Below are 17,018 nucleotides of genomic sequence, written 5' to 3' on the forward strand. Positions count from 1 at the left end.
CATAGGTCAGAAAATTAAAAAAAGATTGTTAGCATTTTCTATGTTACCTATAGTAATGATATTAAACTTCTAAAATAAGGGGTATAGTAAAGGTCTATTTATGTCCCTACATGGACAGTTTAACTAATTATGTCCCCTAGAACTAACTATACTTGTATCTGCACAAGAAGTCCACTTAGTTGTCCATCCATCGATTCTCTTCTACTTATCTTTATCAGCGTCACGGGGGAGGACCTTGTATTTGCCTCTTAAATATTTTGGTATACAGAGGAGTTCATGGTCGACTCTATGACTGCCAGGTGATCAGTGGATGCAGCTGTAGAAGAAGTCACCACCATGCTTGACAGTTGGCATGAAGTATTTGTGTCGATATGCTATGTTTCTCCACACGTACTGCTGTGCATTGTGGTCAAACTTCCAACTTTGCTCCTTGGGAACTTTGCTCTCGAAGTCTTCTCGTTTGCTCAGAGTACCCTTCCAAGCAAACCATACTTGTTCAGTGTTTTTTTCTAATCATACTTACATTACCTTCAACATTAAAAATGCTGACTGGGGACTGTAGAGTCTGAGATGTAGCTCTAGAGTCGTTTGCAATTTGTCTCGTCATTGTACACGCTGACCTTGGGTGACGTTGCTGGGATTATGGCATGCTACACACCAGAAAACTGCTAAAACTGCTTCTTTTATAGAGGTGCTCACACTTGTTAATGATCAATTCATCAAATGTATTTGATTAGCAGGACCTGGCTGTTACTTACAATACTAATCCCTGCGGACGCAGTAAAGGTGTGCTTGGTTTTTCACAGGACGGCAGAGATTCCTGAGAGATTTCTGAGTGCCTCCTGCCCCTTTGTGCAGCAGATCACTTAACACTTCTCCATAAAATCAAACAACTCAGAATATTCCTGTTTCAGTGGCTGATCTTCTCATTTTTTTTACCTGCTGTTTTCCATCCCTCTCTGAATGCTGACATGAAAAAAATAGGCTGACAAATCTGACTGCATCACTGTTATTCTAACTTGAATAAATGAAGCAGCCCTCAATGGTCAACGCCAAGAATCACATTTCATAAACCCTGAAACTCACTGATGTTGAAACTGGTTTTAAATGGAATGAAATGCATTCGCAGGTCAGGCCTCAAAAAGCCTCTGCAGTCACATCTGCATAAACTGAAGTGCAGCAGGCTTCCTCAAAGCCAGAGAGGAATACATAAACACGAGGGAGATGCCACTGTAAATATTTCTGGAGATGCAGACTGAGCACAGGCTGTGCCTCTGTGTTGTTTACTGTCCAGCTGTCTGAAACACAATGCTAAATATATGTTTGCTGTAATCCATCTATACCTCAGAGAACAAATTTGTGGAATGAGATGCGTTTTTCCGCTATTCTTAAAAAAGTCACAGTGAAAACAACACTTTTTTTTCTATGAGAAGATAAAAAAGAAAGAAAAAAAACCAGACACACACACAACAATCTGCACAGGGATTGCAAAGTTCACCAAAATGTGCATGCAAGGATTCACATTTCATCTCCACGTTTGCTTAATGGCATGTGGTAACTTTTACAGAAAGGTAGGCAGAGTCTATGGCCCTCCCAGAGCTCCATAAAATAAACAAATACACAAATAAAAATTAAGTAAAATTAAATTAAATGTAAATAAATTTTCCTTTAGTTTTAAATAACACAAAATGGACCAGATTAAAATGTCCCACCCTGTCACCCTTATATCGATTGAGGATGTTTCAGTTTGAACTGGTTTTAAACACTTTATATTCTGTTTAATCTACAATAAAGTATCATATTCTATAAAATTATGGGTTTCTAGTGGCTGAGGACCAGACCAGCTTTTAATCTGCTCCAGAAGTCCTATATCTTTATTTAAAATGCTTAATAAACATATTTTTAAGCTTGTATTAGCAAAGCAGCTCCTTAAACAAGAAAGATAAAACAAGAAAGAACACTTTACTTTAGTATGTTTTAATTGATATCTATTTTTAGATTTCACTAGACAAGTACTGCTTGCTTTGCTTGCCCTGACGTAATGCCACTGACGTAGCTTGCTATCTTGGTATACACGGTTAAAGACATTGCAATAAACTTACTATCACTCGAAAAGGCAGCTGTGCTCCTACATCCAGCCCACATCCCCACATCCCCACATCCCCAGCGACATGCCGTCATAGCTGCCATTCAACACTAGAATGCCCCTACACTGGTGCGTCACCAGATAATAAAGCTGGGCCCTGGCTGTGTGGCAGAGTGGGGCTCCCAGCTGGCTGTGTTTTACACGCTGAGGCCCATGTGATTCCTCTTAGTGAGTGGAAAAGCTGAGTCTGATTTTTTTTTTTTTTTTAATGTGACTTGAGACATGTAGAGCTCTACAGCTGGGCTCTCTGAACAATCACAACCTTGATATTTAGTCTTGTAAACTTAAGGCAGTCGTTTAGATGGATCTGATCCTGTAATGCAACTTTACAAATTAAAGTGTTTTTACAGTGAGCATGATCACATATGTGATTAAAAAAACATTTTCTGCCTCTAGAGGGAGCTATGTAAAGTCTGATAAAAGTTCTAAAGCTATTGCAATTAAGTCAGAATCCGCTGGAGCAGAATTTGAAAAGACACAAAGTTATTTGAGGTCTGAAAAAAATGTGTTGTGGAGTTCAAGTAAGCTCAGCAGATCTCTGAAGCCTGAAGAAAGCTGAATATTCTTCTGCCTAAAGCTTTGTTGCTTATTTTTTTTTCCAGTGGTCGTTCACAGTATTGAAAGCTCGTTCCACAAATACCACTAGATAAAAGAGACTTTTTGGCCCATATTAACATGATACTATCACTGACAGTTGCAGATTTAACGGCCACACATCCATGATATAAATCTTGAGTTCTACCAAATCCCAAAGGTGCTCTACTGGATTGACATTTGGTATTTGGTGCCTGTGGCCATTTGAGAACAATGGACCCATTGTCATTTTCAAGAAGCATGCTTGAGAGGATTTGAGCTTCACGACATGGTGCATTATCATGGTGGAAGTAGCCTTCAGAAGAGGGTACACTGTAGTCATAAAGGAATGGACGTGGTCACCAACAATACTCAGGTAGGCTGTGGTGTTTAAATGATGCTTTGTTGGTACTAAGGAATCCAAAGTGTGCCAGTGATTTCCGTTGCTATAGCACATGTGCATTCAGAGATGCTCTTCTGCATACCACGATTGTAATGACTAGTTATTGGAGTCAGTGTTGACTTCTTATCAGCTTGAAGCAGTCAGGTGTCTAACCTTACATTAACAAGGCATTTTCACTGTCATTCACTGGATATTTTCTCTGGATATTTTGGGGCTCTCTGGTCGTGTGGAAAATTCCCAGTAGATCAGCAACTTCTGGAATACTTAGACATGCCACGTTCAGAGTCCATTAAATCACCTTTTTTCCTTACTTTGCTGCTCAGTTTGAACTTCAGAAGTTTGCCCTGACCATGTCTACATGCCTAAATACATTGAGTTGCTGCCATGTGATTGGCCTATTAGACATCAGCATTAACAACAATTTAACAGGTGTATCTAATAATGTAATAAAGGGGCTGGTGAGTGTAATTTGCCAAAAAACATTGCCACACCTCTGTTTGACATAACAACAGTCATAGTAACTTTAACAAAGTCTGTAGTCAGAAGGACAAGATCACAGACTCAGAAAGTATTTTTTTTTTATCAACAACACTAAATCCTTCTATTTGTTTTTGGAAAGAAACAAGGAAAACTCGACTGAACAGGTCAGTAAGACAGAAGCAGAGTTAGTTCTGGTTTGCAGTTTGCTCATAACAGTGGAATGCACTGTTATGAGGCCTGCACGGTGAGCAGAAAGATAACATTCTGCTTGTGGAGGCAATTAGCTCTGAGCCCATTAGCAGGCCCAAAAGCAATGCTCAGCTGGGCTTTTAAAGGTTCCAGTCAAACTGCTATGAAAGTTTTAAGTCTGACACCTAACAAATACCAGTGAACTTTCCCCAACGCGCTTTCAATGCAGGCTATTCAGAAAGGACTATTAATAGGACAGATAGTGGTTGAGAGCTGCTGGCTTTTAGTCCACAGCAGCTGTTTTTCAACCAAATTAATTTTTTTAGAGGTGAGTTTGACGTACAGCAGCTCCATATGTTATACTGCTAGTGCTATTCTATTATGGAAGAGCTTTATTAATTGGTAAAGCTGTGAAATAACACAGGATCTCAGATTGAGGTTGACCTATTTGTTTGGACAAGAACAAATGTTGGATCCAGTATTTTTTGTACACTTTAAAAAGGCTTCTAAGGCTTAAATGGTGTTCATCACAAGATAACAACAAACACAGCAGATCCTAGCTAACAAACACATGAAATACAAAAGTTGGATAGAACTATTGGGCCTTGTAAGTTTACCTCCACATGGTTGGGCAGAGTGTTGAGAAATTTAAATCCCGGGATCCTCTTGTCGCTGCACACCACTCCTACATCTTCGCTGTGCTTGCAGTCTGAAATGCCGATCCCGTTGGACTGACACTGTGCCAAAGTCTTTTCTTTGCCAGTACAGTGGACATTGTCGAACCAGATGGGTCCTGATGAGACAAAATAGATATTAATCCTTGCTTCTGTGGGAAGGAATTTTATTTTCAAATAACAAATATTTTTTATTATTTGTCTTTAAGTACTATAGTAGTACATAACTGAAAAAATAATGCCAACAAGGTTATATCAATAACATGTTCATCCAGACATGCCATCTATATTGTGAATATATGTTAAATATGTTATATATGTTATATATGTTGAATATATGTTAAATATGTTTCCACGCTGATGAGAAGAAAAGTCCTGCAGTACCTTCTCCTTTCCCATATTTAGAAGATGGCAACCATGAGACAGCTTCCACGTAGCCCAGCTCCCTGCACACCACCTGGGCAGCATGGATGTTGAAGTCATCATCACAGACGGTGCCCCACTGGTTGTTGTAGAAAACCTCTACTCGGCCCTCATTGTGTTTCCTCTTTTGCCCTGCAAGTCGGAGCTGAATCCTGGGCGTGTCTGGATCCAGCTGCGGGGCCGTGTACTCTTCCTGTTCTGGGTATGGGTAGCCTGGGGGGTAGCCGAGGTGCTCATACTGTGCAACTGACAGCTTTAATAGCACCAATAGAACAGCAGTGCGAGCATATAGGTTCTGGATGACCCGCATTTTGGTTGGAGCTAATGAAAAGCCAAAAAGAGAAGAAAAAATTGCAATGATATTTGTAGTCCTTTTACAGTCTGAGAACCACAAAGGTCCACAGAGAAACCTTTTGTGAACCAACTAACAAACAATGATGCTGCACTGCATTATGGGAATTAGGGACTACTAGGGACTAAATGTCAGGCTGTTAATCACAGACCTGCCTCTTCAAACAGCCTCCCTAAACCCGCACTTCAATATTTTTATGCTGAAAGTAGATTAAATAGCTGTGTGACGTTAAAGGGGTCTCTCATTATGACAACCCCAAAAAGAATAATCACAAAACTCTGCACTTCTCTTCAGTACCGTGAAGCCTTTAAACAGATTTCCACTCTTGTTTCTGTTAAGAGATTTACTGTTTGGTTATACTCTCATAGATTTCATCAGGCCCGTTAGCAGAAGTAAAATATTTAGTTCACGAGGCGGTGGAGACTAAATACAGAGCTAAAAGGTGCGCAAATACCGGACTTATCTCAAAATACAATCTAGTGTTGGTTCAGCTCTGTTGGCAGTTTAAGAAAAGGAAAAAAGGAAAAGGAAAAAAAGTGCATGTCCGCACGTTATAAGCTCATGGTACTGTATGTTGACTTTATTTTTTCTCAATCATAATGACATCTGCATTAAAACGTTTAAAAAAAATAAGTGACTAAAACTGACTTATTTTATTTCTATCTGACTTACTGGACTTATATTGAGTAAAACATTTCTCGTGATCGCCCACTAGTTTTCTGTGAGTGAAGAAAAGCTGGCCTCCAGGGAAAATCCTGTCCTTTTGTTGGAAAAAACATCTGTTAGAAAACATATGATCCATCAACTGTGCAGGCCTTCAACTCTCCTCACTGTAACGTGGCAGCAGTTACACAAGCTAGAATCAACACACATCACACATGAACAGATGGAATGAAGCCCACAGACTTGGCGTCTGCTTTCAATGTGTGAGTCTAAACCGCTGTGATGACAAAAAAAATCGTGGTCAGTGTGCACGGACACGGTAAAGTTCAGGTAAGGCGAGACACATAAGAACACAGCAGGCTCCCCCCCCCCAGCTGATCATTTGTTTATTTCTGAGTGAAGCTGCAGGCACTCTGCGGCTTCTAATCAAACGGACCAATAGATCCGAAATTTTCTTGCTCGCTTTTGTTAAAACAAAATGTCAAGAACTTCAGTGAAGTGGACACCCTGATATCTGAAACCTTTTTTTTTTTATCCTCTTCTGCAGATAGGTGTATGAGTCTAGTCTGCTGTTAGAGGAGAGCTGTGCATTGGCTGCAAAGGTCAAAATGTCAGTTTATAAGAATGTCAGCCAGTCTTCTCATGCTCTTTGCTAAACCGCTGAGGAGAGTGCTTCCCTGCAAGTAGACACTCTGGAACTCAGCAGTGGATTTTTAGCATGAATTTTTCTTCAAAGTAACATGTACGACACATATGTTCACTCCAATTTCAGATGCATCTTCATCACCAGGAAGGAGTCTTGTAAAGTTTTTAGAGGCTGTGGTGACAACTTGAATTCCGGAAAACTAACTCACTTTTTTACCTATATTACATAAAGTTCCAATGTGATGCTCAAAGTCACACAATAGTAATGGCTTCAGTAATAATATTTCAGCACTTTGAGACCTCGAAAACGACTCTTAATTCGCTGAATTTAGGGCGTAAAGAAAACTTTCAAGGCAAGCTTCCTGTCTCAGTAACAATGGCTAGTTACATTCTTGAAGTGAGCTGCAAGCTCTGGCTGAACTTACTTTTCTTCTCTCCGTTGAAGACCGTCCCTCCTGAAGTTGCAGCAACAGCACGGTGCGTAAAAACAAAGTCTGAAGTCAGCTGTTTTTCTTCTTCTGCCGCTGCTGCTGCAGCTCTCTAACTTTCACTCCCTCCAATGCAAAAATGAGCCGGCCTCAACAGCGGTACCGCCCACTGACGCCCACCTTTACCATGAGATCAGCAAAGATGGACCGGGACGTGAAAAACTGCACATCCGACTAGCACTGACAGAGAGCTCACAGTGGATGAGAGCGTGTGGAAAACTGTTTTCAATTATGGTGGAGGGGGGGAGCATGAAAGAAAGCATAAAGTGGCTGCACAGCTCAGTGTACAGTGTAGAGACGTGTGATCCCAACCAGTGTGTCTGTGTGGGGGTAGGCGTTGCTTGTATGGGACAACACATCACAATAACTGAAATTTAAAAATATATATTAAAAAAGAAACAGCTTTCATGTTTGACATCAATCAAGCAAAGGACAAATCTACTGTATTTTATTTGAATCATATTTTTCCAGCTTAAAGTATTCTATACTCAGGAGGTTAGGACCTCCAGGACCTTCTGCTTCTGGCTGCTTCCCAATCCACTGCAGGCAGTCAGTCCACCTGGTGGGCAAGACTGGAGGATGAGGCCTCAGAGTATAAATGAACATACTTCTCAGAACACACTTCTATATTGTGAATACTTTCTGATTGCTCCTGGGATGTTTTATAATAAGTTGGATGCTGGCTGTCTGATTTCCATGAGCTACAAGCCATAATCACCAAACTGAAAGAAAAATAGATATTATACCAGTTACTCTGGGACAGCTGGAGAGGCCTTTAACCCATCAGGATGACAAGAATTTGATTCTTCTTGCAAAGAGTAAGAGGATGCAAGATTTCCGATTTCCTGGAGGATGAATGAACTGATACCACTGAACGTAGGCCACACGCACCTGACCTAATACAGTAGAACGCCGCTGTCAGGTGTCAGGCGTGCACACAAACACACTACTGAGTAGCATTTTGAGTTGCTGAAAGTTTGGTAAAATGAAAGTTTGGTAAAATGGACTATCCTGCTACATCATTTTCTGATTTTCTTTGAATTCAGTCCTCTGTGGATTGATCATTTTAAATCCAATTAAAAATGTTTGTTTCATTCCTAACACATTACCCAGTCTACATTAGCACAGATCACGTTTTGTCTGTAGCTACCTTTTATGGGGTGGCTGCAGCTCAGGAGGTAGAGCAGGTCACCTACTTATCGGAAGGTTGGTGGTTCGATCCCTGGCTCCTCCAGTCTGCATGTCAAGTATCCTTGGGCAAGATACTAACCCCAAGTTGCTCTCTGATACATCCATCAGGGTGTGAATGTAGTTAGAAAGGACCAAGTATAGAGAAAGTGAATGTGGCATGTTGTATAGAGTGCTTTGAGTACTCTGGGATAGTAGAAAAGCACTCTATAAGAATAAGACCATTTACTTTTTCAAAGAGTTTGTTTGTCCAAATATGTCATCAAAGGCAACACATTCATTTTCACACGAATATACTTTGTCACATGTAGAACACACAAAATAAATGAAACATTATGTTTCTTCCTTTTTGTCACACAGTGGGCTTGCAAGTAGACCACAGATTAGAGCTTGTGTGCTACAGCCAACCAATCACACTGTACTGTGCTCCTCTCCCTGGTACTCCCTCTTGTTCTGTTCTGCTGAGCATAACATTGGTAGACATGAAAGTATTAGTCCTAAAGAAGAACCTGATCACCGTCTGTTTCCAGGATTCTTTTCACACAACATAAACCAGAGTGCTCATTAGTGACTCTGCAGTGCTGCTTTGACAGCAAACAGAGGGAAAAAACCTCTATGTGAAATGTCCTGAAGTCTCTTAACTCATAAGACTTCTTTCAGATGAAAGACAAGGGACTCTAAGCTTTGTCTTACTCGTGTGACATGTCTAGCACTTGCCATGCCTTTGATAATTCAGGTTTCCTGCCATTTGTAGCTTTCAGTGTAAGATGTGTCACTTGATGATCATGTGTTCCACTGCTTTCACTCTCAGCCGCTGATGCATTAGAGTAGACTGGCACATCAGGCAGTAACTGATCCTGATCAGTGTGACATGAACTGCATTTCCTCTTCTTTCGTTTTTGTGTTTGTGAGTTGTCATGGAGCTCGTGATAATCCTTGCCTTTCACAAATTTTGTCAAGGTGAACATATGATATCTGATGACCAGCAATTAATTTTTGCTCTCTGTCGGGGACATGAGCCTGAGACCTTGACATCACACAGCATTTATGCAATCTATATGTGTCCAAGGGTAACATCCTGGCCTTTCTATTGATTCAACAATTGTTAGGGATGGGCAAGCAGAGCACACAACCTTTCTTTTTGATTGCAGCTTCTACATTTTATGACCACAAGAGCAGTTAAGTGATACTTTTTTGCAGCTGTTTTGATTCTATTGCTAGAACTGTCTTTATCAACTCAGTTTTAACCAAACTGAAATTGAGCTGAAATATTTCATTTACGTTGTATCAAACATGAGAATAGGAGAGTCATCCCCACAGCCACTAAACAGGGGGTCGTCTGATTACATCACACAGAAAACAGGCAACCAGATTTAGACTGCACGAACCAGAGGGCAGGGTTTCATTTCTAAATTCATGCTGTGAACATCTTTGCTCTCAGCATGACTCTAATAACCTAGGCTCCAAATCTATTGTTTGCTAGGTATAGAAAATTTAATAAGTGGAGACAGATTCTTGAAGATTAGGCATTCTATCAAGGTAACAAATCATCTTGATGTCGCTGATAAGGAGGAAAAGGATGAAGCCCTCTGGAAAAGTGAGTACTGTCGTAAACAGAATACAACCAGGCTACCTCAGGCTGCCGAGAGCATGGGAGTCCCTTCAACAGCCTTTCTGGCAGTTGAGAAACCAAATTCCACATCTTGAGAGCATTAGATTACACAATACTTCTTATCCATAATGGACTTTGGTGTCATTTTGCCCCTGCTCAGGCTTCTCTGGCCTGTCACCTTCCTGCTGTCTGGCCCTTCTCCACATAGTGATAGCATTAAGTGTGACTTGCTAATGTCATGTGGGGTGTGACCTAATGACCCAAGGCAAGTGTTAGGTGTGTAGACTGGAGTTTTTTTTTTAAACGCCTAAAAAGTTATTTGTTAAAATGTTTTCAACTTGTCACATACAATGCTAGGTCAGGACACACAGGCATTACATTTGGTAAATGGCCTGTATTTGTATAGCGCTTTTACTAGTCCCCCCTAGGGACCCCAAAGCGCTTTACACACCCAGTCATCCACCCATTCACACACACATTCACACACTGGTGGAGGCAAGCTAAAGTTGTAGCCACAGCTGCCCTGGGGCAGACTGACAGAAGCGAGGCTGCCATATCGTGCCATCGGCCCTTCTGGCCAACAACAGGAGGCGGTAGGTGAAGTGTCTTGCCCAAGGACACAACGACCGAGACTGTCCGAGCCGGGGCTCCGATTACAAGGTGAACTCCTAACTCTTGAGCCACGATCGCCACATTTCTAGCCCTTTAGCATTGTTTTTAACATCCAGGGTAGACTTCAGTAATGTCAATGTCTGAAATTTTACCATGAGACTGTGGGTAAACATGCTGGTCTCTGTGGCTGGATGCAAAATCAAAGTATCAAACAAATGGTGGGAGACTGTGACAAAATGAAGACATTTGCCTTGTAACGTGACTTCGTGGAAGGGCGTGAGAGTCTCCTCACCTAAATCCTTCTGTTATGTAGGCAGTTAAAGCAACTTCCTTTGGGTTTCTCTCTACTTCTGTAAATACAGAATACCTTTGATGAGCAAAGAAGAACTGGGAAAGCAAACTCTGGCCCTCGTTTGTGTTTACGCTCTGTTAACTTATATGTTGGCTTTGGACCACATTGCATTGTACTCTATAATTTATGGGAACAATAGCATACAGCGAGTCTGAAAAACTATATAAGCTCTATCTCTGCTTTAGTGTTTGCATGGGAGTAAACACACACACACACGATAAACCTTGTGGAACCTTAATGTTAAACCAAAAGTGTGAACTAAATCAAAAACAGTTTCTGTAGAAACCACAGGGTATGAGAGACAGACAGATTGTTTACCTTCATTATGGTTTTGGGGAAGACTGTAGCAGTTTCCATGGTTTCTATTGAAATCCATTAAGCAGATGGCCCCAAATCTGAAGGGAGGCATTTTGTCAGATCCATTCGTGTGGACTTTAAATCATTTAGATATTTCTCTGCAGCTGTTTGTTCCACATATATAAAATAGAACGATGAGGAATGAAAACATGATCTTCAAAATTGCTGAGAGGTTTTGCACCTCACAGCACAAATGAAAATCTAATCTAGAACAAAAGCATGTCGCTACCATTGGCATGGGAGAAAATAAAACATTTAAATGGGCGATTCTGTTGTTGACATTAGTAAAGCACCATTGAGGGAAGATTCACTTCTAATCTCCACGTATTCATCAGCAAACAAAAAATTTCTCTGGTATCTTTTCCCTACAAAACATACACAACTATCACAAAAACATGAAAAAAGCCATAGAGCCACTGGAAAATCTCACAATGGGTATGCCCTACCCTCATGTGGCTGCATTAGCATGACACTATGGCTGTCACTAAAATTGTTGCTAGAGGACACATGGAGATCATCAAGGTTGTTATCAACATCGTCCAGGAACTATGAATATATGTGATATTTCATGTAAATCCATTCAACAGTTGCAGAAATATTTTAGTCTGAATCAAGGTAACTCAAAAAAATACATGACCTCCAGATTCATAGAACAAACTAGAAGAAGAATCAAATTCAATTTTTTTAAATTACATTTTTAGTGCCAATATTGTTTTGCATAACCTTGATGCTTCACACGTGTATAGTAGGTATATAGTACATTAATTACAACCAACTTAATATTAAATAAAACAGGTCAATGGTGGATTCAGGATCCCCATCAGTGCACAACAGCAACTGAATCCAGTCACCAGTTACACTACATTACCACAGCCTTCAATACCCTGAACTAGTGACCGCTTTACTACAGGATGGAAAAGCAGTGGTGAACTACAAAAGCAGTGTAAAAGAGGAAGGTGTCACAGCTTTGATGACAAATACTTTTTATTCTTTGGGCAGAAAGGCAATCTTAAATATAATTTCGAATAAATATTTACAACTAAAAACCAACAGATAGTGCTCACACACTACAGGCAGCTGCTTCAACACTCAGGACAGAGATGTTTTGGCCACTTGTGACAGCTGAACTGATTTTGCAGTAATTCAGGGACCAGCTCTGAAGTTCCCCTTCATTCATTTTCTTCTTGAAGCAAAGGCTGTGAAATGAAGCAGATATAGATTTTTTTAATGAGAATGCTTTATTAAATTAAATTCCCTTATCTCCGCCACTACGTGTCAGCCACACTGATATTCTCACCGTGTAGGCCATATCCTCAGGCCTGGAGTCTGGTCTCTGCCATTCTCGGGTGGACAGAATCTTGAGGACAACCAGGCCAAAGGCTACGATCAAAACCCCTAATGAATTTCCCAACAAAGCCTCAGGTGGAAGGGCAGAGTATGGCTGAGTCATATTGATTCCTTTCCTGCGGAAAGACATTTAAAAGGGGAAAAGATTACATTTTTTTCCCCTTAACAGAATTAATCAAAAGAAATGCAGAAAAGTTGCACTCACAGAACAAAGAAGAGTTTCTCGTTGATGCCAGAGATGCAGGCAGCAATGCTGAGCGTCAGTATGCTACCTCCCAACCACACATGCATGGGTTTCAGGTGTTTACGTAAAGATACGGGGGAGCAGGGAAGGAGGAAACCCGCCATACCCGCCACCCACTGCATCCACACAGACAGATAAATCACAGACACACAGGCACAGCAGGAAACAAATTGCTGTACAAATGTATGGCATTTGCCAAAAACATAAAACAACTCATGTCAAGTTGGGTACCTGCATTGCGAAAAGAGCTGTTGCTGCGATTCCGATCCAGCTGTGTATGGAGTAGAGGTTGGGTGTCTTTTGGGCGTTGTGGAAGTCAAACACAGCACAGAGCCCCACGATCGACAGCACCAGGGCGAGGAGCATCAGTGCCGCATGAAGGAGCTTCCACGGGAGTTTATTCTGACCCCAGGTCAGAGGGATGCGGTACAACACAGCTCCTGCAGTGAAGAGGCAAAACAACTGAAGATGGTCTGCTTAATTAAATGTGGTGGCCAGATTAAACTGTGCTGTTGTTTAATAACAGCTAGTGCACCAGATGCATCAACACAGGGGAGGTTCAGGAAGTGATCGGTGTCATATTCTGTCTTGGTGCAAAACTTGGGTTCCTTATACCAAAGCTTTAAAGACCTGGTCACAAAACGAAAAAAACCCACTTAAGGCTGCCTCCAAAAGTGAGTCAATCCCCACAGGCTCCAGTTGACTCCAGTAGAATTTCTCTGATGTGGACAGTAAAATTCTACATTTTATAAATTCTACATTATTATTGCTCGGTCACTAATTAGCAGGTGTCCTGTGTGATTCACCTGTACATGCTGTGGATATAGCAACCAAGCTTACCTGCATTAAGTGATAGTTAAGCACGCCACGTGTCATGAGTGCAACTTACGCTCACGAGGTGAAAGTGATGCCAACCACATTACCACAGCTCTTAACCGAGGATTCATGACTATTGTTTTTGTCACTTCTGCTTTCCCTACACTGTTAAACCTCTTTTTTAATTTCATTGTCACAACTTTGATTTGATGACCTTCTTGCCAGGTTCCCAGAAGCTAATAAGTCTCTCTGAATTTTGTTCTTTACATTTAAAAAAAGGCAGGAACCTGCCAGAGGAGGTTTGGAACTCCTCAGTTACTGACTAAGCAGAGCTTTGGTGACTTTTATGGCTCTCAGAACTTGACAAACCTGTCCTGTAACAGTTTTTTATTTTTGTTAAACAGACATGTGATAAGTGAAACAGCTATAAGACAAATGGCCACAGACTACAACAGGAAAAACAAGAAAGTCCTTATACTTAAAATGGCTGGGTGTGCTTAAATCCCACAGGCTCCATAGTTTACTGGTTAACACATTTGCCTAAAATATCAGGGAAGAGATTCAAATCCTTGGTAGGGTTGCATCAGGAAAGACATTCAGTGTGAAATTAGTGCCAAATCAAATGTGATGTGGCAATACCTTGTGAATAAAGAAAAAAAAAAAAAACGCAAAGAAAACACAAAGGTACCCACAAAAGAAGTGAAATTTCAGGAACTTCCACAGTGGCTTCATTATTTCAGTGCTGTTTGGGAAATTCCCATTTGTAATGGGTGAGAAGTTTTTTTGTTGTTGTTGATAATGTTAATATAATTAAATATTTTTTTCAGGTTATCAAAAGAAAAAAAAATATTGAAATTGCTTCTTACCCAAAGCCATTATAATATAGCGTATTACATCCAAGTAACAACTGACAAAAAAAAAAGTACTACTGTTTACTGCAGCAGTGTAATGGAGCTGTGGCCAAACAGTCACTGCAGACGTTACCTCATGTTACCTCGCTACTGAAATCATGCCTAAAATTATACACTACATCTATACCAAGCCTAGGATGTGTAATTACCCTGATACAGCCTGACTGCTTGGAGGAGGAAGAGAACTGAGAAACAGAAATGAAACTCATGAGCTTTATTTGGAAGGCCACCCACCGTTGCCATACACCACCACCAGACCCGTCACCATCAGGACGGGGTGCCAGTTGAACTGAAGCGACGAGCCGTCCCAAGCAAAACCGCCGCGCCACTTGCTGTTCCACAGGCACACGCACACCACGCAGGCCACACCCAGGCCAAAGCACAGCAGGTAGAATCCATAGAAGATCACGATGGGTCTCATCCTGAAGAGACCTGCAGGCTAAATTACAAAAAGAACTCAATGAGAAGACGAGAGATGGAAGGGCAGAGAACTGTTTCTGCATTCAGGTACTGCCCAGTTAGCTCTAATTTGGTTATTTGAAGACATAAATTTGTCTTTTTGATCTTCTTTTGAGCTTTGACTTGACTTTTTGATCTTTCTTGATTATTTAAAGATCAAAAAGACAATATTAAACCTGGGCTACTTTTGAGTAATCACCATTTACACGACTGCTAAACGACTTTGATTTCAGAAACACAAAGCTCTAAGTCGGCTACCTAGTAGTCTTCAGAAACACGCTTCAGTGCGGCAAGCCTTACCTGATCCACAGCTGCAGTGACACTGACAACACTTCCTACTCTACAGCCGTGAACATCATGTAGGAGTTATTTAACTGTCTCATGACTTCCCCCTGTCAATTTCTGAATGTCACTCACTTCGCGTTTCTGCGGTTCAGCCGAAGTCTCACTTCCACATGCAGCTGTATTGAGGGTACCGAGGGGGAAGCAGTCAGAGGTGGAGCAGCTGGGAGATGAAGGGCCACACTGCTGCATCTGCCACCTGTTTGAACAAGGCGGTTAGAGACAGATCAGATAGAGACGAGTGTGACACGCACAAAAAAGTCAGTGTCCTGTCATAAAGAAAGAAGATAATGGTGAATTTATGGAGTAAAAGTAATTTTTTGGAGGTATTAAGTGTCATAAAATGCCAATGGAGACAGGTAGCCGTTTTCTGGGGACACAAAATGAAAAGAGGATAAGCAGGTGACAAATTAAGAGGAAAAAAACAACATAAAGCAGTATCGAAGGACCTTAGGATTGTGGTTGGTTCTACAACTTACTGCAAGTCTTAATTTTCTTCAGGCATTCAGCGACCCCTCCTGCCCTGTGCGTGGGAGCCCTGCTATATGCTCAGGTACAAATGTTTCATCATAGGAGTAGCTCTGTATTATTATGTAGAGACCCTTGCCCCTGAGTACGACAAGTGGACGCTAAAAAAGGCCACCGGAAGCCTTGTAAATGTACAGTTCAAAGGCCTAGTTTTTCCTTCAAATTTTCACCTTTCAGTTCCTTATTTACCTCGTACAATAAATAGATTCCTGCTTGTCCGCCAACACGTTTTTGTGTATCCCGAATTAACGAGTATCTTTACCACATTCGTGAAAAGTCGTATTTATGCGACAGTACGTCTTGTCTGTTCTCTTTAAGCGAGGCGACATTAAATAGCATATTTTCCAAATGAAGTCTTGTGTAAGAAGTTACGTATCCCCATTAGCATGCGCAGAGAGTTCGAAACTTGACGCGTTGAAGAAACATTTAGTTGTGTAGTTCAGTTAGCAAATAACTCGTGCCTAAGAAGACAATTCGGACGTAGGCGATTACGTCACCAGTAAACGCAACGTTTATTACAGGTGAATGCCTTTCACTTTAGGAAGAGATACTTACCTGATCCATTTCCGTATTTCTAGCGCATGGCCTTGTGGGAAATGTGGTTTCTTGGCTACCACCCCCGTCACTCCTACCCTACACAAAAATAATTCCAAAAATAATTCCAAGGACTGCGAAGTATTACATTGACCTTCTTCTTATTTTCTTCTTCTATTATTTTAACACACCAGTGTTAAAATAATATTTACAAAAATGTTTATTGATCTTGGTGAAACCCATGAGATAAAAAAACCCAAAAACAAATGTGAACACTCACGTGTCTCTTTTGCTATCCTCATGGGGACATCCCATTGACATAATGCTTTCCCTAGCCACTTACCCTAACCCTAACCATCGAAAATGATTGCCTAATCCCAACCCTTACCCTAACCATAACCCAACTGTAACCCTAAAACCACATTTTCAGTATGGAAAATGCTTTTAAACCCGTGGGGACCTGGAGTTTGGTCCCCACTAGGGCTGTTGGTTCCCACCAGTATAAATCAGTTTCAGAATTTGGTCCTCACCAAAATAGTAAACCGTACACACACACACACACACACACACACACACACACACACACACACACACACACGCACACGCACACGCACATGCACATTAGTAAAACAATTAAAGACCAAAATACTACAATAACAAATAGCCAGTAACTTGGTCTG

General features: G+C 41.0%; 2 protein-coding genes across 5 annotated transcripts in view; both read right to left on the reverse strand.

Annotated features, from left to right (window-relative positions):
* loxl2b (lysyl oxidase-like 2b) overlaps positions 1 to 7,131 on the reverse strand; it is a 44,892-nt gene extending 37,761 nt beyond the window's left edge. The window contains exons 1-3 of the mRNA XM_075410387.2: positions 6,974 to 7,131; positions 4,850 to 5,209; positions 4,409 to 4,584 (exon numbers count right to left, since the gene is read on the reverse strand). Of these exons, the coding sequence (XP_075266502.2) occupies positions 4,409 to 4,584; positions 4,850 to 5,198 (525 nt within the window). The 5' untranslated portion in view covers positions 5,199 to 5,209; positions 6,974 to 7,131. The remainder of the gene's footprint in view (positions 1 to 4,408; positions 4,585 to 4,849; positions 5,210 to 6,973) is intronic.
* Positions 7,132 to 12,123: 4,992 nt separating this feature from the next.
* Positions 12,124 to 16,484, reverse strand: LOC113033476 (lysosomal membrane ascorbate-dependent ferrireductase CYB561A3). 4 transcript variants are annotated; one of them, XM_026187294.2, is made up of 7 exons: positions 16,360 to 16,484; positions 15,352 to 15,475; positions 14,710 to 14,914; positions 12,980 to 13,188; positions 12,710 to 12,864; positions 12,455 to 12,620; positions 12,124 to 12,353 (listed from the first exon to the last, which is right to left on the reverse strand). In XM_026187294.2, exons 2-7 carry the CDS (start codon positions 15,466 to 15,468, stop codon positions 12,327 to 12,329), a joined length of 879 nt encoding a protein of 292 aa, XP_026043079.2. In that variant the 5' UTR covers positions 15,469 to 15,475; positions 16,360 to 16,484; the 3' UTR covers positions 12,124 to 12,326. The 4 variants fall into 4 exon arrangements, with proteins under 4 accessions (XP_026043079.2, XP_026043077.2, XP_026043080.2 ...); XM_026187292.2 differs by lacking the exon at positions 16,360 to 16,484 and adding an exon at positions 15,756 to 16,321; XM_026187295.2 differs by lacking the exon at positions 16,360 to 16,484 and adding an exon at positions 15,994 to 16,314.
* Between the last annotated feature and the right edge of the window lie 534 nt (positions 16,485 to 17,018).

Source organism: Astatotilapia calliptera, chromosome 12 (assembly GCF_964374335.1).
Source record: "Astatotilapia calliptera chromosome 12, fAstCal68.1, whole genome shotgun sequence".
NCBI lineage: Eukaryota > Metazoa > Chordata > Actinopteri > Cichliformes > Cichlidae > Astatotilapia > Astatotilapia calliptera.

What these genes read in the sequence shown, in the direction of transcription:
- LOC113033476 (XM_026187294.2), bottom strand. Translation starts at nt 15,468, where the DNA reads ATGCAGCAGTGTGGCCCTTCATCTCCCAGCTGCTCCACCTCTGACTGC. An exon ending in GGTGGTGGTGTATGGCAACG is followed by an intron (nt 13,189 to 14,709) that starts GTGGGTGGCCTT and finishes TCTTCACTGCAG; the next exon opens with GAGCTGTGTTGTACCGCATC. An exon ending in CAGCTCTTTTCGCAATGCAG is followed by an intron (nt 12,865 to 12,979) that starts GTACCCAACTTG and finishes GTGTGGATGCAG; the next exon opens with TGGGTGGCGGGTATGGCGGG.